We start from the raw sequence: 23,096 nt of genomic DNA, 5'->3' as shown, positions 1-23,096 counted from the left end.
GCTGCGGGCTGCCTGCCTCCATCCTCCTGGTGCCTGCAATCCCCCCTCCCCAACCCCGACTGCTCAGCTTGCTGGGAGGGATGTTGCTGTTAGAAGAACTGTTTCCCTAAGTGGGCCTTGGATGGTAGGAGAGTGGGATATGTGTGAAGGGCTTAGGGCCATGCCATTAGCCAGGCCATGGGCCACACTGGGAACTTTGATTTCTTCCGTAGAGACTGGGGCCCCCAATGGGTTGTGCCCCCCAGCTCCTGTCCAGTTCTGCCCAGAGAACAGGCTGACAGTTATCTCTGGCTAGCCCCCATCAGGCCTCTACTGCCCGCCTGGACTGGCTCTCTGGAATAGTGGCTCAGAGCCTTCAGACCTGTGAATTCTTCTGAGGGTGTCTGTGCCTCGAAGTAGCTCTGTGATCCTATGCTTGTTCCTCTTGTAGCTGCCTGGGGAGTCTTGTCTTTGTGTCTGTTTCTGTCTGTCTCTATCTTCTCTTCCTGGCCCCTGGGGTTCAGGGAAGGGATAGGCCCAGCACTGGGGCCTGCCTAGACCAACTATTGTAATTGGTCTAGGCTGCTTATGAAGAGCATTTGGAAAGTTTGAGCAGATTTTGGGCAAGGGAAGAAGCCAGGGGAGAACACAATTCTGAAAGTGTTCAGATGTTTTTTGCATCTGCTTTGTGGAATTCAGCTGGATGCAGGGGACTGGAATTCAGTGGGATTTTTTTACAGCCCTGTTCCACCCGCCCGCGCCCCCCCCCCCCCCCAGCTGTGTTCCTTTTTCATATGAAAATGTTCTGTTTTATAATGCTTCCCTGCCCTTGAGCCTCTGGAGTTTTGTGGTATCAGGCTTCCTTTGGAAATCACCAAACTCTGTTTTAGGGGACTCCAGAGTCATCACATACAGAACCATTTCTGAACCCTTTGTCTTTTGGGGCTTTGTTGGCTGAAAAAGAAAACTCATGTCAGACTAACTTAAGACTGTATCCTGGCTCATATAACTGGAATCCAGGGTTGGTTGACTTCAGGTACAGCTTGGTCCAGATGACATGATGTCTGTCACCAGGTCCCCATCTCTGTCCCTGTCTTGGGTCTGCCATTTTCTACGTGGTCTTAGTGTGTTAAGAATAAGAAGGCAGTTTGCGATTCCAGGCTTTCCTCTTCCTATGTTGAAGGCCAGCATAAAGGGAGAGGCTTCCCTCCATCCCCATATTTCCAGCCACAGCTCTTTCCCTCCTTGCCTGTGTGTGGGGTCCTTGCCCATCCTGGAACCCATCATGGTGACTCCAGAGTAGACTCTGGGTACCTGAGGCCAGCTCTGCCCCTTCCTGAAGCTGGGATTAAGGGGACCTTACCAGCTACAGGGTTTTTGCTGCCTCTATGTCTTTAATTTTGCATAGTGAGTTTTCTCTTCTGTGTTGGCCTGAATTTTACACCGAGGGCATCTGATGGGGAATATGGTGCCAATTGCTACCTGGTGACCGGCTGGGGTATGGGTTTGTTGTTTTGCTCCTGTGGCTTTGGGCTGAAGTGAAGGCCAGCAGCCATCGGGAGAACCATCTGGAGGCCCAGTAGCCAGTAGACCCAGCTTGGTCCCATTCCTGGAAAACTCAAGTTATGGAGAAAGTGCTCTTTGCTCATGGGTGTGCTGCTGCTTTTTAAGTTGAGGTGAAATTCACAGAACCTGAAATTAACCTTGTGAAAGTGAACAGTCAGTGGCATTTAATACCTTCACAGCACTGGCCAGCCCCCACTTCTTCTCATTCCAAAACATTTTTTTCACCCCGACAGGAGACCCTATACCCATACGCAGTCACTCCTCATTCCTTCCTCCCCAGCCCCTGGCAACCACCAGTCTGCTCTCTTTCCTTCTGGATTTGCCTGTTCTGGACGTTTCCTATCAATGGAATCCTCTAACGAGGCCATTTCTGTCTGGCTTCTTTCTCTGAGCTTCGTCTTTCTTTCTTTCTTTCTTTCTTTCTTTCTTTCTTTCTTTCTTTCTTTCTTTCTCTCTCTCTCTCTCTCTCTCTCTCTCTCTCTCTCTCTCTTTCTTTCTTTCTTTCTTTTCTATTATTTTTTAAATATTTTATTTATTTATTCATGAGAGGCACAGAGAGAGAGAGAGAGAAAGGCATAGACCCAGGCAGAGGGAGAAGCAGGCTCCATGCTGGGAGCCCGATGTGGGACTCGATCCCGGGTCTCCAGGATCGCACCCTGGGCTGCAGGAGGTGCTAAACTGCTGCGCCACCGGGGTTGCCCAGCTTCGTGTTCTTTGGGTTCATCCATGTTATGGCATGGATTGGGGCTTCTCCATTCCTCTTTAGGGCTGAATCATGTTCCATTATATGATGATCCACGTTTTCTTTGTTCAGCCATTGATGGACCCACTTGTGCATTTTTGGTGAGAATGAAAGCTAAGCCTGAACCTCAGATGACCAGAAGCCATTGAAGAAGGTGGATCTTACCCAGCAAGAATTTAAGGAAAAGTTTCTAGCAGCTTTTCCAGTGGTTTCCAGCAGTTTCCAGTTGCTTCATCTAAGCCTTGTGCTGACTGCCAGCTTTGGAATGGGCTCTTCTTTTGCTAGTGTTGCTTTTGAGAATTGTTCCTGTGTGGGGGTGCTGTTTGTCTTCCTTCTTGGTTCTGGTGTACCATCAGAGAGGGGAGGGGAGGTGTTTCTTACAACAGGTAATACTATTGGGCTCTAGGACCCACGTCACTGCCACCTTTTGTCTCCAGAACCCTGAGAAATGGCTGAATCTGCAGGGAGAGCCTAGCCAAGTGCCCTTGATACATGGAGGAACTAGTAGATCTCAGGGGCAGGGGGAGGTGGCCATGGAAGGGGAGTCTGATTTCTGCTGGCCCAGAGGTGGAGTTGGGTGCTGTGGGCAGAGGGGATGGCTTGTGCAAAGGCCCTCAGATGCTGGAGCACATGAATGGATTCTGGTTTGGTATGTGTGGGTCCAGGTGCCCATGGTGCCTGTATCCACCGGCTTGGCCCTCCTGTTGGGGAGTAGTTAGAGTCCCAAGCCCACTACATATTTTTCTAGGGAAGTTTTCTTCTACACACAGTTTTGCCACTAATTTCAGGGAGTCCTGGGCCCTGGAAGAGATCTTGCTCTTGTTTTTTTTTTTTTTTTTTTGCCCAGCCTTGCAGTTCCTTGGGATGAAAAATGCATGGTCTGGACCTTGTCTCTGCTATGGAACGCCCTGCAGCCTGGTCTCATGTTCTGCCTACCTCTAGAGAGTCTGATTGAGGCCCAGCCTCAGCCTCTTATGCCCTCCAAGCCAGGGTTCCTTAGCATTGTGGCTGGTGACCTCAGGCATGTTGCTGAACCTTACGGGGTCTTCTTTTCTTCATCTGGGAAATGGGAAAAACAGTATTCCTCCTTCACAGGATATTTGTGACAATTACCTGAGTTCAGACTTGTGAATTGCTACGGGCAGAGGTTGGGAGACTTGGCGGGCTCTAAACTTAGTGCTCAGCCTGTTGTAAATAAAGTATTATTGGCCATGCTCATTCATTTGTGCCTTGTTTGTGGCTGCTTTCCCAGTACATTGGTGGGTAAGTAGTTGGACAGTCCAGAATGCAAACCTGAATCGAATTATTCTTCCACCTGGCTTTTGCTGGTCACTGGCTTAGAGCTGTGCTGGGCATGTGCTTCCAGGTTCCCGGGTTCCTCGTTCGTGAGGTGGGGACAAAGTGGCAGCCCCCTGTAGGGCTGCTGTGGGTGTGCTGGGAATGAGGATGGGCTGAGTGAGGAGTGGTACCTGGTTTGGTTTCTGGGACCTCCCTGTGGACCTGAGCAGCGTGGGGGCCAGGTGGTTGAGGGCCTTGGGGCCTTTTCTGCATTTCCCCCGAGCATTCTGAGTGCGGAAGGCCTAGAGTCCTGACACCAGCTTTCCCCATGTCACAGATGGACACGATGAGGACAGAAGGCAAACCCGGGGACGTCCTGAGAACTTCGGGCCGTGTGGACCTTGGGAGGGCCTGTGGGGGGGCGGGAGGGGTGGCCACATGATGGCACAGCCTCTGCTCGTCCTGAGATGGGGAGCACTTGGCAGCCCGTGGGGCTGCAGTTGTCCCAGGGAATAATGTGTCCTCTGTCCTCTGGGTGCAGCTGCCATGGGGGCGGGGAGGCGGCAGCCAAGAGCTCTTGCTGGGGCCTCCTCGGCCAGCAGCTGCCGGCGTGGCCTTGAGGATGGCTCAGGCGTAGGCTGGGTTCTGCCTGTGCTGGCCGCCAGGCCCGAAACCTGGGTTTTGGGGCAGGACAGTCCCAGCCCCTGCTTATGAGGCACCTTACAGTCTGCCAGGCTCTGAACTGAACTCTTTGTACACATTAGCTCATCCCAGCCACACAGCAGCCTGGGCACAGGCAGGAGTTGTCCCATTGTACAGATGAGGAAGCTGAGACAGGGAGTGGGTGCCTGAGGTGCTTTTGGTCACCGTGCTGGGGGGTGGCTGAGTGGACTGGGATCTGAACCTGGGGCCTTGCACATCTGTGCTCCAGAGGCAAGGACTGGGTTTTGTTTTGTTTGGTTTTGTTTTGTTTTGTTTGTTTTAACCTCCTCCTCCCCAGAGTACTCCTGGCACAGCTTGGGGCTCAGTAAACCCCAGTTGGAATGAGTGGGTCGATGGATAACCCAATGAAGGATTCCCCTGTTTGTTTGATCTAATTTTGAAAACTTTATTATACAAAGAGTAATCCTCAAAGAAGAAAAGCAGAAAAATACTGGACAATGAAACAAGGAAAGTTGAAAGCTCCTCCCCCAGTGTCCATAGCTCCTTGCACCTCTGTCTTGTTCTCCTTGGTCTTGGGTCTCTGTGTGCATTTACCAAACTGGGCTTGCAGCCTATGTGCTATTCAGACTGTGTGCTATGAACAAATGTTCACGGAGGGTCAGCTGAGGCCAGACTTTGGGGGCTTGGACATGGGGGTCTTGGTGCTTGTTCTTGGGGAGTTTGATTCAGTGGGAGGACATGGCCAGGTAGGTGGAGCACGAGAGAGATGTGTTGTGGGAGGAGGAAAAAGGGGAGGTTTCATGGCTTGAGGAGAGGTTGTGAAAACTTCCATAGTGCTGGGGCCTGAGGTCATGGCTGGAAACTTGGGGAGCATGGCAGGGCATGCTGGCTGGGATGCCCTCTGCACTGATTCCGTGCTTCTCTTCTCTCCACTGCAGGATCGCAGCCTGGCGGGCAAGCTGGAGCCTGTGTCTCCTCCCAGCCCGCCACACGCTGACCCTGAGCTGGAGCTGGTACCTCCGCGGCTCTCCAAGGAGGAGCTGATCCAGAACATGGACCGGGTGGACCGTGAGATCACTATGGTGGAGCAGCAGATCTCCAAGCTGAAGAAGAAGCAGGTGCGGATGGGTGGGGTGGTGGCGCCTCGGGAGAGAACACTGGGAGTAGTAGTGAATGTGTGCTGAGCCTGCCCAACGTGTCTGCTCATTTTCCTGCCCTTACGTCCACTGCGCAAGAGTGCTATTCTGTGCACAGAGGTAGCTTTTGTGTGACATGCTCCTGGTTTGGTTGAGTAACTGAACTTCTAGCTTAGTGTAATTTGAATTAAATGACACACACCTACACCTGAATAAGCCTCAAGTGGCTACTGTACCAGCTGGCACAGGGCTGCAAGGTGAGGCTAGGCTTCACAGCCAGGCTTTCAGTGTTCTGTTCTCATTGCTGCCACCCCCCACCCCCCAGTGATGTGGGGAGGACAGTTACCCTCACCTGCCTCTGGCCGAGGCCCTGGAACCTGAGTGGGCAGGGCCTCCCAGCTCTGCCTTTAAACAGTCACCTCCCCCCAGCTGCAGTTTTCTTTCTGTGAAATGGGCACAGATTTGATAGCCCATCATAGGGTTGTAAGGAGGGAACGGGGTCATGTGATAAAAAAGGGTCTTTATGGTAACCGTTGAGACCAGAGAAAAGTTAGCATAAAGATTTGTGATGTTAATTCTGTAGTTTAATTTTTAACATTAACTGATATAAAATTAACTGATGATCTACATTTTCCCAGACCCTCTCAGGCTTCCCTTGGCATCTTTAGGTACCTGCTCAGACGCCCCCTCCACAATGGTGCCCTCCTGGCCTTTGTAGGAGCCCTCATCCCCAGCTACCCTCTATTCTGGGGCCAGCAAATCCAGCCAAATCTGGCTTGATGCCTGTTTTTGTAAAAGTTTTATTGGCACACAGTCACGTTCATATGTGTTGTTTGTGGCTGCCTTCAAGATACAGTGTTGGGCAACTATCCCTTGCGTCTAGTTTTAGGACAGCCACCAGTCTGCATCATGTTTCTGTCTTCTGAATATTTCCTAGAAGTGGAATCCTATAATACATCACCTTGTGTGTCTGGCTGCTTTCACTTGGTGAAAGGCTCATATTGTAGCTGATGTCAGTATGTCCTTCCTTTTTTTTTTTTTTTTTTTTTTTAAAGTAATCTCTATGCCTGACATGGGGCTCAAACTCATGACCCCAAGATCGAGAGTCACATGCTTCACCAAGCCAGCCCAGCTCCCCGTTTTAAGGCCACATAATACCCTTTGTGTGGCTGGACCGCATTCTGATCCCCATTCATCTGATAGAGGTTTGGGTTGCTTCCATCGTTTGAATGTCGTGAACACAGGGGCTATGAACACTTGGTTCACGTTTTTGCTTGTGCATCTTTTTTTGGTTCCTTGGGTTACATACCTAGGAGTAGATTGGCCAGGTCATATAGTAACCCCATGTGTGACAATTCGAGGAGCCACCAGACTGTCTCCTATGGCCACTGTGTCTCCTCGTGTTCCTGGCAGCCAAGCAAGGGCCCTCAGTTCCCTCACAGCCTCACTGACGCTTGTTGCCCAAGTTTCTGTTTTCCTTCTAGTCTTCCTGGCGGGTAGAGGTGGGATTGTGGCTTCGATTTGCCTTCAATAGCCAGTGTCTGACTGGCTGTGTGTAGCAGCACATTATGTGCTTCAGTGACTTGGTCAAGGCTCACAGAGCTGGTGAGCGATTGAGTGAGGTTCAATTCCGGCCTTGGCGGAGTTCTGTGTCACCAAGATCTCTGTGCGCCTCGGGTGGTATCTCTCCTTGGTGCTTCAGGGAGGGCCACCTTCACAAATTATAGAGAATCTGCTTCCTGGCTGTAATGCTTCTTCCACCTCTTGGCTTCCATTGTTTTGCACTTTAGGGGGTTTTCCCCAGGTTTTGCCAGATTCTGGCTGCCCTTCTGGAAGCTACCGCCAGGGGTCACTGTGGGACTGAAGCAGCTTGGCTCTACCAGCCAGGCCTTCCTTGGTGCCAGCGGAAGCCAGGACTAGATTTTCTGGCTCTTTCTGTGTGGCTCTTGTCTTGGCCGCCTTTTTGAGTTTCTCTTGGTTTGTCCCATGGTCAGTAGTTGTGGGTAGACTATGCATTATGTGCATAAAATGGTGTTCTGCTCTCATTCAGGATGCCCTGTCAGATTGCACACACCCAGGCATTAGTCTTCTGTGGGACTGTGGACCAATGTCTTAAGCTCTCTAGTCTTCACTTTGTCTTTTCAGAGGAAAGTGGACAGTAGCATGAAGGGATGTTCTATGGTGTTTGGGGGAGGACGGTCCAGTGTGAAGAGCACAGGGCAGATGAGGATGAGGAGGTGCTTGTTTGGTGCTGTGTCCATTGTGTGCCTCTGCACGTTTTAACCTTTGTACCTGCTCTCCAGGGTAGAGGCTTTAATTATCCCTTGTTTCTAGGTGAGGAAAGTGAAGCTCAGGGAAATTTAGCAATTTCCAACTTAGAGAGTAAGGAAGTACTTGAACTAGGATTCCAGTCCACACAGCTGGGCTCCAGAGTCCATGCAGCCTCCCCTGATGGTGATGGTCCTTGTAGTGATGAGGAGGCTATCGCTGGCTTGTAGCGAGCCCCCAGCCATGCTGCCCATGCACAAAGTTGTCAGAGAGGCACGGTGATAAGCCCCATTTTACAGACCAGGAAACGGCAGCATGGTGCACCCAGCAGCCTGCTTTTACTCACCTAGCTCATAAGTGGCCAAAATGGGATTCGAACCCAGGAAGGCTAGCCACATAGTTGAGAGCCTAGAATGGGCCCTTCCCCACCCAGCTGGGGCCTCTCCAGAGCTCGGGGTCCCCTGGTGACTCAGAGGAAATGGTTAGCAGCCTGACTTCCTGTGCGAGTCCACTGGGCCTGCTGGGCTGCGTGGTGCCGCCCCTCTACCATGGGGGTGCTACATCTTGCCTTCCGCCCGCCAGGGTGCTCACCGCTGCACTCATTCTCCCCCTTTCCACAGCAACAGCTGGAGGAGGAGGCTGCCAAACCCCCAGAGCCCGAGAAGCCGGTGTCGCCGCCACCCATTGAGTCAAAGCATCGCAGCCTGGTGCAGATCATCTACGACGAGAACCGGGTATGCCCTGCCCCAGCCTATGGGGGCCCCCACTCCCTGTTCTCCCATTGGCCCTGGGCCGACTGCCGGGTGGGATGCAGGTGTCGCTGGGAAGGACCACCTTTCTCCCTGGGCCTCAGCATTTCTGTCTGAGAAACGGGGACCTCTGCAATAGCCCATGTATGCACAGATCTGGGTTGGGGAGTGGGAGCAGGAAGAGGCAGCCCATCTTGGTGTGGCTCTGGCTGTTCTGCTCAGGTGTACTGACTGGTATGGACTGTGGCTGGCCTGTGGGATTCAGTGTGGAAGTGTAGGCATCAAGTTGTAGGAGAGCCTCAGAGGCCAGTTGATTGGAAGGTCAGGGTGAGAAGGGTGGGGCGATCAGTTCAGCACTCAGAAACTGAGGCCCAGAGAGGTTGAGTGACTTGTCCAAAGCCATACAGCTAGAAAATAGTAGACCTGGGACTTGAACCCATGAGCCGTTAGGTCCTAGATCATGAGCACTGGCCTCTGTTGATGTTTAGCTCTGTAGGGGCCCTTTGGCATGGTTGAACACAGTATCTGAGGCAGGCTGTGTGGGCCCCCAGAGGTCTGGAGGGCAGATACTGGCTGATTGGAGGGCCTTGGTCTTGGGGGGATGACTTAGAGTAGCAGAACAGAGTGTCTCCAGGGGCTAAAGCCCGAGGGCCCAAGGTGCCCTGAACTGGAACCTGGTTTTTGGTGAGGTGGGGACCTTGTCATCTGAATCAGGCATCTGGGAGCCCAGCTCCCCTGGTTTATGGTTGACTCTTTGCAGATGTGCCCAGGGCCTGTGGATGTGAGTCCTCTCCCTTATTTTACAGATGAGGAAACATCTGTCCCCACAGAGGGACTGTTTTTTTTTTTTTTTTTTTTTAAGATTTTATTTATTTATTCATGAGAGACACAGAGAGAGACAGAGACATAGGCAGAGGGAGAAGAAACAGGCTCTATGCAGGAGCCCGATGCGGGACTCAATCCTGGAACTCTGGGATCATGTCCTGAGCCGAAGGCAGACAGACGCTCAATCGCTGAGCCACCTAAGCATCCCTACAGAGGGACTGTTTCTTGTCTGAGGTCACACATTGAAGCGTGACATATGGGGACCTCTTCTCCCTGCCTTGTCTTCTCTGGTTCCCCCTTCCAGCCTGGGGGTCCTTGTGGTCCTTCCCAGCTGTCTCTGCTGTAGGATCTGCCCCTGGCTGCGGGAATCAGTGCTCAGAATCCACGTGGGGGCTTGGGAGGACTGGGGCCTAGGAACTTGTGTTTGGTGCTCGTGGCTGTAGTTCCAGGTGAGGAACTACTGGATCAATTGGTTTGGCAATGCTTCCACCTTTTGAGGCAGCAATAGATGCAGGGTGTGGCCTGCTGGAGGCCTAGAACTTTATGCTGGGCCTTGTGGGGCTGGTTACCCTCCCCACCTACTCACCCTTCCTGACCCCCACCCCAAGTAACACTAATAACAATTGTGACAAGAGGAGAGCCGATGGGTCACGTGTGCTTTAGCCAGATGCCCTGGGTTCATATCCTGTCTTTACCACTCCCTGGCTCTGTGACCTTGGGCAACTCACTTAAACCTCCCCATGACTCACCTGCATAGTGATGATAATTATAGCAGCTTCTTTGCACCGTGGCGTGGGAATGAAATGAGTTCATCACAGAGTGCCCTTAGAACAATGTCTGGCACTGAACAAGTGCTAGCTGGCGCAGTTATTGTTGCCAGTGCTCATTTCTGGTTATTGCTTACATTATGTGTGGTTTCACTGAATTCTCTCCAGACCTGTATGAAACAAGTACTATTATTCTCTTCATTTTACTCATAAAGAAGCAGAGGCTAAGAGAGGGAAGATGAGCTGCCTGAAATTACACAGCAAGCGAGCTTTGAGGCTGGAAATCAGAGCCAGGATTAAGCTGACTCCAGGAGCCTATTGTGGAGGAGACAAGGGCAGGGCCCCTGGGTGTCGCCCTGGACGCCCCGCTGCCTACCCTCCCTGATCTTCGGGTGAGGGAACAGGCATGCTTCACTCCAGCAGCCGTAGAGGCAGGTTGGTGCCTTTTGCCCAGGATGTCAGCACAGTGCCCTTGGTCCTTGTCGGAGGCCAGGAGACCCCAGCAGTCTGCGACCCCCAGCCCTTCCCAGCCAGGTGGACTTGAAGGCACAGGCTTTTGGTGCCCACTGTAGGAAGAAGCTTGCTCCACTTCCCAGCTCCGAGACTGGCCTGCTATTCCCCTCCGGTCTGTCCTTGAGTTCCTGGGGTCTGTCCTTGAGGTTTCACCAGCTTTTCCCCAAAGAGCTGTGGCTGCAGATTGGGTTGGTCTTTGGCGACTTGGCCTCAGCACTCCTCCTCCCCCAAGACCAGTGAAAGCACCCCCCCCCTTCCAGTTCTTTCTCAGGATGGTCTCCCTGCCAGAATTCCCGCCTCCTTCCGTTTAGATTTTCTGCAGTTTCTCTGTGAGTGGGCAGGTGAGGGGAGGCGGAGGGGGCTTGGATTCCAGGCCAGTCCATGCCCGAATGAGCTGGGTGGTTTATTTTAGTCTCAGGTCTTTGGTTTCACTGGGTCTCGGCCATATTCTTGAAGTCATGGGGTTGATGTGGCCGAGATGGCTGGAAGAAGGGCTTTGTAAACTGTAAAGTGCTGGCTCTACCAGGAAGGCTCCAGGAAGTCAAGACTCTTGGATACAAGAGACAAAAACTCAGCTCAAATTGATTGAGGCCCGAGAGAGGTTATTGATGAGAGGTCTTGTAATGCAAGTTGGTGTTCATTGCTTCAGGTATGGGTGGATCCAGGCACTTAAATGGAGATGTTTGGGAGCTCCCCATCCCCATCCTGGCTTTCTCCATGCCAGGGTCATTCTCAGGCAGTTCCCCAGGACATGGAAAAGCTGTTGCCACCTTAGGTCCACCTACCTCCCAGGGTGGATAGGAAATAGTCCTCATGTTGGTGCTTGCTGGTTGGCTGGAGTCACATGCTCATTTCTCAGCCAGAGCCAGGCCTGGTAGGGGAGGGGGTGTGTGGGGGGGTCTGAATACACTGATTGGTCAGGGCTGGGTCTCAGGCCCACCCTTGCATCTTGGAATGCTGTCAGCCCCACCCGCCGCTCCATCCCAGGGACTAGATAGAGGGAGGGAGATTCTCCTGAGATGAGAGGAGGCTGGCCAGGCACGTGCAGCCCCCAACCCCGGGCTGGTGATGACCTTGGTGGGGTCCCAGAGTGCTGGTGTTGCCCACTGTGCCCCAGCACCTTGAATGCTGGGGGCTCAAGCTCAATTCCTGGATTTCATTCCGATGGTGACCTGATCGTGTAGGAGTGGGTAGGTTAGGTTAAACTGAAGCTCTGGTAATTGCCCCGAGGCCTCATAGCTGGCGAGTAGTGGCAGGTTAGAACTCTGGTTCCTGGGATGCTGAGAGCATACCCCTATTGGTCAAGTGCGGGTGCCCTAGGGGGCATTACACTCATCCTCTTCATCCATCCATCCATCCATCCATCCATCCATTCAGGAGCCCTGTAATAGAACACTTGCCTCATGCCTGCCACAGGGGGCAGGGGGGCACAGTAGTGGCCCACTCACATTGATTCTCTGGTGGGGGGGACACAATCACACCCACACACCACCACACCTGAGCATCCCATTGGTTGGAGGATTTTGGCCCTCATTGTCCCTGAATTCCCTTTTACGCCCTCACTCTGCCCCAGCCTTCTTGTCGCAGGAACTTTGCACTGGCTGTGCCTTCTGCCTGGAGCTCCTTTTTCACACTGGGCTTACTTGCTCCTTCAGCTCTTTGCTCAGATGTCCCCTTTTCAGCAGGGCCTGTTGTGATCCTGTTTGATCCTGAAAGCCCTTCATGGGATGTTTGTCCTCTTCCTTTCTCTTTTTCCCTCATTCCCACTCCACTGGACACGATTCATATTTGATTTATTCTGTTTATTGTAAACAGAAGTTCTGTGAGAGCAGGGATCTTTGCCTCTGTTTCCCAGCTGGATCCCCAGCACGGAACAGTGCCCAGCAAACAGTGGGTACTCAGCAAACATTTTTTGAATGAATGAAGGATGGCAGAGAGGAGGGGAGACTCTTTCCCCTGGAAGCGTCCTCTGGTTTTGGGGGTGCTGGGTTTGGTCCCTGGCCCCCAGTGGAGGTTAGCATGGAAGGGGGTCCCTCCATGTGGGCTGAATTGGGGCCTGGAGGCTGGGTGGGCAGGAAGCCCCTCAGCTGCTTTTGGCAGGAGCAGCCAGAATTTACAGCCCCTTGGGGGATCAATAGGATTAAATTTTAATCCTCCTTCCTTCCCTGCTGGTTCCTCTGAGAGGTGGATGACAAGGGTCTGTCTCTAAATGCCTTGCCGGCTGGAAAACGCAGCTTCCCTGCCAGGCAGGGCCTGGCTGGCTTTTCTGCATGTTGGACTTGGTTGGGCTCATTATCCATTCGGGGCACATGGCTGAGGCACCCAGGCCGCGCAGAGGGAGCCAATTGAGCAAGGAAGGCTTTCCCAGCCTCCCAGGAGCTGCCTCTGTGGGCAGGGCTGGGCAGGTGCACACAGATGGCAGGACAGGAGGCAGAGTTGTGCAGGGTCCCTGGGGGGAGGAATGGGGGGTGGAGTGGGCCGACATCCCTGAGGAGAGTGCATCCTGGGGGAGATCCCAGCTCAGGCAGAGGCTCAGAGAGGGGACAGGGTCTCATTTGATCTTCAGAGGAAGTGTGTGAGGGCCAGGAGGTAGAGGCCTTGTGGGTCTAGGAGCATGCTCACACTTGAGAGTTTGAGTAAAACAAACATGTGGCACTACTGCAGGCTGCACAGATGAGGGTCACGTAGCATGGCACTGATGCTGGAGGGAGTCTGGGCGGTGGGCAGGACTTGCACTGGGTCTGCAGATATGGGTGCTGTTGGGACGAGCCAGAAGGATAGAGGGTTAGGAGGCTGTTTATGGGGGCAGAGCACCTCTGTGCACGTATGTGTGCACGTGTCTGAGGGGACCTGGGGGTGACTGTGTGCATGTGTGCCTGAGTCAGCACATGTGGGGCACACCTGTGGTTATTTGTGTGGTGCTCAGTGATGAGGGAATCAGAGTAAGACCCACGTTTTCTTTTGCCATACGTTTCAAGCATCTTAGGAGTAAATTTTGTTTTTTGTTTTTTCTAAAGACTTATTTATTTATCTTACAGAGCTCATGTGCATGTGTGTACACGCGCACTGGCATGCAGGGGAGGGGTGGAGGGGCTGGGGGCAGAGGGAGAGTCTTAAGCAGATTCCATGCTCAGCACCTATTGATGCAGGTGGGGTTTCATGACCTGGGCACCCAGGTTCTCTGGCCACTGGGACCGCGGGGTCCCCTGCACGAGTGCAGTCTCTTGTCAGACCCTAACCTGGGCACCTAGGTTCTCTGGCCACTGGGACCACGGGGTCCCCTGCACGAGTGCAGTCTCTTGTCAGACCCTAACCTGCCGCCCCAGTGCCTGGTGAGGGACCTGCTCCTACCTGCCTGTTGGCATGAGCTCCTAGGTTTGCTTTCTGGTTGCTGAGCAGGGCACCCTCTGGCAGGGGCCTCCCAAAGGCCAGGCATAGTGGGGCCCCATGGGTCCTCTGAGAGGTTTGGTTTTGGTTCTCAAGGTGGTAAGATGCTGTCAGCTGAGGGGGTGGGAGGGACTATCAGGTGCGGGACACAATCTGGCCCACACCTGTGTTCCTGGCCATGCCCCTTGCTAGGTGGTGGGAGAATTCCCCTCTATTTGAAGGGAGGCATTAAGAGAGAAGTGACAACATGCATGTCACTTTGTTCCTTGCAGAACGTCCTTGTCAAAGTCCAGGAGGTTTGGTAGCCTGGAAGAGTGTAGACATTTTGCTGGTGGTGGACCAAGGTGGACCTATCCCGGTGCCCGGGATAGGTAGAGTGGCTGGACGAAGCTTAGAGCAGAGCTGACTCCCATATGTTGCCTCTGGTGGACAGATGTGACAAGAAAGCCCTGCCTGTGTAGGAGAGAGGCCCAATAGGCAGGACATCCCCCCAGCTCCCCATGAACTGACAAGTAGATTCCTCCCACTCCACCCCTTCAAGCTGAGCCATGAAGTGGGATGGGGTGGGGGTGGGGATGAAGCAGGAGCAGGGGTGTGGTGGCATGGGGAGAGGAAATGCCCCCAGGGAGGCATGAGGAGGTGGGCCTGCTGTGTCCCATCCTTTACCCACCATTGGACCTGTGTACTTCAGGTGGGCTGCATGACCCAAATCTCAGCTTTCTTGTGTGTAAATGGGCTGATGCTAGAACCTTCTGAATAGAGTTCTTGCAGGAATCCAAATACGTGGGGCATGTGGAAGATCCAGTAGAGGGCCTGGCTTAGGTAGGGGCCACCTAGTGTGAGCCATGGTCTTGTGCTTGTTGTCAACCACAGTAATAGCGATAGGCAACCCTTACTATATAGTGCCTACTGTGTGCCAGATCCTGATTTCAGGGTGTTACAGCTGCCCAAGGTGGTGCCCTGGTCACCCGTTCTCCAGAGGAGGAAGCTGAGGCTCCGGGAGATGGAGGGACTTGCCCAAGGCCACGCAGTTAGTAAGTGGACTTGAACCTGGGCCAGCTGGCTCTGCGCCCCTTGCTCTGGGGCTGCACATTGTCCAATCCTGCAGCAACTTTGGGGTAATTTCAGGATCGGTTTCAGTGAGTAAACTGGGGGAGAGTGGCGTCATCTTTGGAAAATTGAAGTGCATCTTAAAAGGCCCCAGGGTCGCTGAGGGCTGAGCTGTGGAGCTTGGGGAAGTGTTAGGAGCAGAGACACTCCTGTACCAGGCATGTGCTGGCAAGCTGGCTGCTCGGGGCACCCCGTCTCCTGCACTCCCTGTGACTGGCAGGTGGGGAAGGGACTCCTCCCTGCTTTCTTCTCTAGCGCCTGCAGGAAGCCCCCTCTCTGGGTGCCCGTGGTCCTGAGAGTGATGATGTGGTTGAAGATGGAATCTGCTATGGTTCGTAGGACATGGGCTTCTGCCCCCCCCCCCCCGCCCTCCTCGTCCCCACCCCCGCCCCATGGGCCTGGTACCAAGATCCAAGACCCATGCTTACTTGTGTGATGCGGCAGTGTCCAGGGGCCCAGCCACTCCAGCCATACCCTTCCTGTGCTTGGCATCTCTCCTTTATCTAGTTGCTGCTGACCCCCACAGAACCTCATGAATGCACAGAAACTCTGATTCATCCCTCAAAGACCACCTTATGCATCCCAATTGTTACCTTTCTGGAGACACTTGAGCCTTGCTTTCATGCCTTGCATGCCCACCACGCATACCTCTCTCTGCTGAGCTTCCTAGGCTGCCATCACTACTCCTGACCAGCTGCTCATTGGACTTGGGGTTATTGCAGGCAGGGGCTGGGCCTCATTCATTTCGTGTTTTGCCCCCATGCTCAGTACAGAGTGGGTGCTAGTCACAATAGTCACATGATTGTGAAATACAAGAATCCTAGAAAGGGTATCTCTGAGCACCTCTATCCTCCTCCCCCTCCCCAGCTGGAGGCACCAGCTCTGAGGTAATTGCAGTTTAGGGAGCTGCTCTATCCCCTCTCTACCCCATCCCTTCTTTCACTTGACGCTCAGGAACTCTACCTTTAGCCTCATGGTAACCCTCCCTTGTTTTTTGGCATGGCCAGGGCAGGGGTGGTTGGCAATGACTGTCAGGATGGTGCCGGTCCCAAGCCCAGGGGAGGCCCTGTGTGGGCCTTGGCCCTTGTCTGTCTTTCTTCTTGGAGCCTGGAGGTCAGCAGGAATTTTTCTCCTTACGTTATCTTTCCATGCCTCAGTTTTGTGGTCTGCTAAATGGGGACACATCTCATATCTGTCTCATGTTGTGCTTGTGTGTGATTTAAGTCTTGATAACATGTGCTCTGTGGTCATGTTTGGCTCATAGTAGGTCCTTGGTGACGTGGCAATTATTACAGTAATGATTTGCCCCCTGATTTTTTTGGCCCCCAGCCACATGCTGAGGCTGCTGGTCTTGGGGTTTTGACTCTGCACAAAGGGGCTGAGAGCATGGCTCGTTCTTGGTTGGGCTGGGCCCAGAGCTCTAGGTGGAGCTAGTTGTTGGGGCCAGCTTAAGCCCACCTACGTACCCACGGTCTGTCACCAGGGGCTAAGAGGGGGGGATGGGTTGGCTTTCAGCACTCCTCCTCCCCACTGTGACACCAGGAGCCCAGGACTCAGATTCTGTTGTTAGCCGTGTTTCCCAGGACTCTGGGAGCGTCCCCTTTTAGTGGGTCTGGACTTGGGAATTGTTGCTGGTGACTTGCTTGGCCTGTTATCCTGGCTCTTTGCAGATACTAGATGGTCTCCCTGAGGTGGACTGAGTCAGGAGCAGCCAGCCTCCCCTGAGTCACAGGAGGACTCAGGTCTGCCCCCATGCACGCCATGGGCACCCCATTTTCCACGGCACATGGTGGCCCAGATCTGATGATAACCCTGCTAAAGCCACCGTCCATAGCTCTCTGCCCATCCCTTACCCCAGCTGGCCCCAGGCCATCCCCTGGGCCTCCTGAGAGCAGGCCCTGGTGGTCCCAGGCTGGGGGCCTGTGGGGTCTGGCACAGGCACAATGTCCGCCTTTATGGCCGGGCTTGGAGGTCCAGCCTGCTGCATTCACAGCCACTGAGCATTTTCTGCCACATGTTCCTGTTTTCCTAATAAGTCCTGGGTTGTGAGTGGGGAGGGAGGTGGGGAGGCCCCTGGGCAGCTCAGAAATAGTCACATGATTGTGAAATACAAGAATCCTAGAAAGGGTATCTCTGAGCGCCTCTATCCTCCCCCCCCACCCCCCGGCTGGCGGCACCAGCTCTGAGGTAATTGCAGACACCCAGCCAGCTCCCAGGCGGAGGAAGGCATCTTGGGCCTGGCAGAGTGGCCTGCTGGCGAGGGGCTGTGCCCACAGCACTGGGCCCTGGGGGATGTGGGCCTGGGGTGGGGGGGCCAGGCAGCAGAGAACACCGTGTGTTTGTTAGAATCGAAACTTGGCTGGCTTGCCAGGGCCGCTGCAAGGGGTGTTGAGGCCCCTCTGTTTGTTTCTAGCCTGGGGAGGGTTTGCAGGGGGATCCTGCCTACACCCCTCACCCTCTGGGGCTGTGGATTGGCTGCTGGGTTGGGCAGCTGCCTGCTGTTCCGGAGGCCTCTATTTATAATCTGTTTTTTTTTTTTTTTTTTTTTTTTAATTTTTCCTCCTCTCCATCACCCTGCAGAAGAAGGCCGAAGCTGCACATCGGATTCTGGAAGGCCTGGGACCTCAGGTGGAGCTGGTGAGCTGGGGTACAGGGTGGGCAGCTCTGGGCAGGGGTGGCTAGAAAGGTGGGCAGGGCTGCAGGTGGGCGTGGAGGGGAAGGAGGAAGTCAGCTGTTGCCAAGGCTGCCCTGTCCTCTGGAGGAGGCAGGAAATACACCCTTCTGATAAGAGGGACTGGCTGATAGCAGGCGGGTGGGTGGGCCAGCCATGCTGGGGCTGGGGGTGGGGAGGAGGGGAGCTGGCTCTCCTGCAGTCAGGACACAGTGGAGTCCAGTGCAGTTGGACTGGCTTGGCATAGGAAGCCCATACCCCAGGCCAGGTGATCTCTGCTACTGAATAGGTGTGTGGACCTAGGCAGTTCTCTTAACCAACCTATCCCTCAGTTTCCTCATCTGTAAATGGCAGTAATAATACAGGTCCCATTGGGTTGTATTGAAGATTAACCATAATGATTTTTACGAAGCACTGAACACAGTGCCTGGCGGACTATAAGCACTGAGCATTTATAGTTCATCTTACTCATATTAGTGTTGTCTGCAAGTTTTCTGATGGGAAATGTCCTCTCAGCAGCAGAGCTGGGAAGCAGACCCCAGGCCTCTTCTCTCTCAGGCACCCAGTCACATGCCTGTGTCCTCAACACCTTTATGTGTCAGAGAGAGACGTTGAGGGAACTCCCAGCTGATGGGAAGCCTCAGCCCCAGGAGAAGTGAGCAGAGCTCCACCTGCCCAGGACCAGTCAGTGGGACCAGTCTGTGTCCCACTGGGCAGGTTGGCGCAGAGCTGCAGGGCAGCATGTAGGGGCATACACATGGGCTGGCCATGTGGGGCCCCATGCACGTGGCACATCTAAGGGGATATGTGTGCATGCTCATGCCTAATAAAGTCTTCTGCATCTGGAGCCTAATTCTGAACTTGGCTCCACCGTGTGTTTGCTGAGTAGCCTTGAGAAGAGGACTGGGTTTTCTTCTCTGTGGAATGGGAAGACCAGGATCTTTGGGGGTTGGGGTAAGATGCTGCACTGTTAAGGCTCAGTTAGCACAGCCTTACTTTGTCGTAAGTGCTTCGTTGTGAACACTTAGGAGGGTTGAGCTGTTTGCCCCTGGGATTGTTTCTTCAGTGAAGCTGCGCCCTAGCCTGGAGTCCATGTGCTTGGGCCACGGGGAGGCAGGGCGCATCCCGGGTTCTCTCAGAGGACAGGGCCAGGCAGGCGATGGATGGCTTCTAGGGCTCTGCGATGAGTGGCAGGCACCCCTCCTGGGGCTTGTTTCCCTGTTGGATGTGATTTCTGGGATGTCTCTAAGACCCCCACTTTTTTTTATTGAGAAATAACCCACAAGTTATACAATTCATCCACTTAAAGTGTATGGTTAAGTGTTTTGTAGTATATTCATGGGTGTGTGTGACATCTCCGCAAGCAACCTTAGAATGTTTCACTATCTCAGAAAGAACTCCGTGTTCTTAACTGTCACCGCCTTATCTTTCCATCTCTCCCCCCCCCCCCCCCCCCCCCGACGTCCCACCACTCACTTGCTCTCATTTGCTGTCTGTCTCTGCAGCCTTGCCTGCTGGAGAGTTCGTATCAATGGACACATACACCATGTTGGCCTTTTGTGACTGGCTTCTTTCACTCAGTGTAATGTCCTCAGGGTTCATCTATGTTGTAGCATGTGTCAGGACTTCATTCCTATTTAGGGCTGAATAATATTCCACTGTGGGTACATCACATCTGTTACCCCATTTATGCATTGATGGACATTAGCCTGTCTGTGCGTTGGGCCATCACAAATAGAGTGGCCTTGAACGTTACCATACAAGTCTCTGCATGGGCAGCTTTTCATTGCTTTTGGTTGTATACCTGGGACCAGAATTGGTATGTCATGGTTGCTCTATGTGTGGCCTCTTCGGGATTGCTGGACTGTTACCCCAAGCTGTAAACCATCTTCCATTCCCACCAGTAAGCTGCTGCTTGCCCCAGTTTCCCCTCTTGCCAGCAGAGATGGCAGGACTGAAGGCGTAGTACCCAATCATTTCTAGACCTGGCAGCTCTCCCTCTCCCCTTTTCTGACCTAATGAGTCCCAGGGGCATCCTGAGTGGAGGTGTGGATGCAGGTTGCTGTGTCCAGATGCCCGAGGAATGCCCAGGGCCAGGCTGCCCTCCTGGCGAAGTCAGAGAACACCCAATCCCTGACCCCAAGGTCTTGCAGCCTGTCCCTGGGCTGAGTGCTCAGGGGAGCAGGGTCAGCCTCCCAGTGAGTTGTGAGGCCGCCCACTGGGCTCACAATCCAAGTGATCCTTTTCTGGGTCTTCCAGGGGGAGGGGTTGTCCCCTCCTTGGGGATCTCCAAGCGGAGATTCCATCAAGGCTGGGGACGCAGGAGGCTGAGGTCTGGAGTGTCTGTTTGGCGGGCTGTGTGGCTGTCACTGGAGCCTCCTGAAGTGACCTCAGTGGGTTCTTGGCTTGGTGGCCTTCAGTGGGGCTTTGCAGAGGACTCACAGTGGCAGAGTGCCTGCTTTGTGTCTGGCCTCGTAGAGGGGTCACTGTCCATTTTCTAGATGAGGCTTGGAGAGGGCAGTTCCTTGTCTGAGGTCACAGAACAAGAAATGAGGCAGAGAGGTATGCCGAACTTGTGGGATTGCAGCCAGCTGAGGTCTGCCCTCTGTCTTGGTCACCAGAAGGCCCCACTGAGCAGAAGTGTCCTCCAAGGAGAGGCAGCTCAGAGGTGTAGCCCGTGCACAGGTTCCTTCATGGAGGGAGGGCCTGGTGCTGCTGATCCTAGGCCTTCTGGGCACCAGGCAGCACCGTTGGGGAGTGCAGCTCCACACTGGTCTCATCTGCAGCCAAGGCGCCCTTGGCCTAGGGACAGGCTGCTGGTGGGGGGGTGGGGGGCTTCAGGATAAGGATGGGTGCTCTCTGACTTTGTGGGAGCGCAGCCAGGGGGCCAAGGGGAAATTTGCAATGGAAAGCAAGTGAATAGCATGGACTGGGTTGAGTACTCACCCACTCCATCCCAGGCCTGCCAGTCCCATATCCTCCAGTATCCGCCCGCGCCCCCCCCCCCCCCCAGTCCCTGAACTGCCCCCTGGGGTGGAGGGTGGAGGGGATACTGGACGGGGGGTGGGGGACTGAGGGAGTTAACTGGGGGTGTTACGAGGCCTGGAGGAGGGGCACTGTGGGGGGGGAGGGTGTGGGCCGCTGCAGCCCCCACCCTCTCTCCCCCGCGGCTTTGAGTCATCGCTTTCCTTCCTGTTCAGAGGTACTATTTTAAGAACGTGGTGTCACCAGAGGGTTGAGGGCCGGGGCTGACACTTCATTTCTTAGCATCTCGGTCCACCTGGGTTGCTGGCTGTTCTTGGCCACCCTGCCAGCTGGCTGCAGTCAGGCCCAAAGGGGACCACCCCCCCTTCCTTCTCCCGGAGACCAGTGCTGCTTTCCTTGTCATGTCTGCTTTATAGCCTTGCACGTCCCCCGCCTTGCACTCTCTTTCTGCCCTCTGAATTGTTCGGGCTGTGCCCCCATTTTTGGAGGAGGAGATGGAGGTGTGGGGAGGGCAAAGAGACAGGCCTGGGGCCCCCAGCCAGGAGAGTGGGTCTTCCCGGCGGTACCTTGATCTTTGCCTGTGGGAGGGAGCTTCCCTCTTGGGTGTTGTGTCCCCCTGACGGGGGTTGGGGGGCTGGAGTCTGTGAGGTAGGGAGAGGTGGAGGAAAGCCACCGTGGGTGTGAGTGAGGTGAAGGTCCTGTCCTGGCTGCCATATTGGGACTTATCTCCTGGGACCCAGGGAGGCCTTGCCTGGCCCTTGTGCAGCACCCCCTGCAGGTGGCCAGGAGAGCTATAAGGGAGCCTCCCTTGGACCCTGCCTTTTTCTGAGCTGTGCACCTGCCAAGGATGGGATGTGGCCCCTCTGACCCCCATCCCACTCGGGCCTTCAAGAGGGGCTGCCCCGGGAGTCTGTCACCATGGTAACGAACAGCCTGCCAGGTGCTCTGGGCCCAGACACTTCCTTCCCACCTGAGACTCACTTTACCTCGAAGAGCGCTCAGTGAGTGCCTCCTTGGGGGAAAGCCCCTGTGATTAGAGGCTGTGAGCCCCACAGTGTTCCCCAAGTTCCCAGGGTTGAAAGCCGCCTGAGGGCCAGGCTGCTCTGTCCTCATCTTTACCTAGCAGGGCAGGTGGCCACAGGTGAAGGTGGGTTTGGCAGGTCACAGGCCAACTGTGACCCATTTGCACCTCAGAAACCTATCTTCCCTTTTCTGGCCCAACCTAATATGTAGAGGTAGTCCCTGCTTGCTGTCCATCACTCATTCCTAGGGTCTCTGTATGTGGTCCTTCAGGCCCTCTTGGCCTCCTTAGGCTGTGGAGACATTGCTGTTTGCCATCTTTAAAACCAAAACAGCACAAATCAGCCACCAAGCCTGAAATTTCCTGGGTTCCTCAAAAGCCCTGTGAGGTGGTTCCTGTGCCCATTTCCCAGATGAGAAGACTGAGGCCCAGAGTGTGGACCACATGTGACCAAGGTCACACAGCCAGAGAGGGAGGTGCCATCTTTTAAATCAGGGCATCTGTTTGTTCCTGGAAACTGAACCTTCGGGTCAAGCCCTCTCCCCACTGGCCTGTGTTTTATGGGTGTGCAGAAACTCAAAGGACCTAATGCAGCATCAGTCAGGGTTAAACATGCATGTTTAGTGCTTGAAAATTTGGCCTGAGGATCTTTGTAGGGCCCCTTGCTGCTCTGAGGTGAGTGCTATTGGCCTTCATTGGTAATGCCTTGCCTCCTTCTAGTTGAGAAACTGCATGAGTCTTACTGTGAGCTCTATAGTTGCCCTCCTGTTCAAACCCAGAGTGAACTTCAAACCTCCCCGCTTCTGGCTGAGCACCTAGGAAGGGCAGCCTGACCCAATGTGGGGGGAGACGGCCTGTACCAGCCATGGGGTGACATCTCTGTCCCTGGGGGGCATAGTTGAGCTCAGAGCCAGGGGTCAGTTGTCATGGAGGGAATCTGAGGGACATGGGGAGGGAGTGACATTGTCCTCAGCCAGGGCTGCCTGCAGTGCCTCATCCATAGGTCTGTGAGTACCCAGGGCAGTGGAGGGCCCTCTTTGAGGACCCTGCTCTGCCGTGGAGGGCAAGTGGCCTGTTCCTGGGAAACAGAGCAGGTGGGGCCCTGTGGCTGTGCTGCTTGTGGGTGGTCTCCATCGACTGGGATTCTCAAGACATTTGGGGGTGTCAGGAGGTGTAGCCAGCTCCATTCCTGGGGAGAAGTTCTAGAGTAGAGACTTACGTGCCCTTTTCATTCGCCCCGGGGCCCTGTCCTGAGGCTGCACCTGTCTTGCCTGACCCCTCACATTCTGTACCTGGTTCATCTACCGGCGATCATCCATGGCTGCCCTAGGAGGCTCCTGCTGTGTGTGTGAGTGTGAGGAGGAGGGGATGGCAGGGGAGAGGGACATGTACACACACAGGCACACACACGGAGGAAGACAACCAGAGAGGGCACA

The 23,096-nt window shown here is 54.2% G+C and overlaps 1 protein-coding gene across 21 annotated transcripts in view; it reads left to right on the top strand.

Annotated features, from left to right (window-relative positions):
• NCOR2 (nuclear receptor corepressor 2) overlaps positions 1 to 23,096 on the top strand; it is a 210,850-nt gene that overhangs the window by 75,813 nt on the left and 111,941 nt on the right. For all 21 annotated transcript variants that reach the window (XM_041729398.1, XM_041729399.1, XM_041729400.1 and 18 more), the window contains 3 exons: positions 5,167 to 5,346; positions 8,253 to 8,366; positions 17,564 to 17,620. In XM_041729398.1, the coding sequence (XP_041585332.1) occupies positions 5,167 to 5,346; positions 8,253 to 8,366; positions 17,564 to 17,620 (351 nt within the window). The remainder of the gene's footprint in view (positions 1 to 5,166; positions 5,347 to 8,252; positions 8,367 to 17,563; positions 17,621 to 23,096) is intronic.

Source organism: Vulpes lagopus, chromosome 14 (assembly GCF_018345385.1).
Source record: "Vulpes lagopus strain Blue_001 chromosome 14, ASM1834538v1, whole genome shotgun sequence".
Taxonomy (NCBI): Eukaryota; Metazoa; Chordata; class Mammalia; order Carnivora; family Canidae; genus Vulpes; species Vulpes lagopus.
The sequence above is the reverse complement of the archived record's forward strand: the minus strand, read 5'-3'. Positions and strand labels throughout refer to the sequence as shown.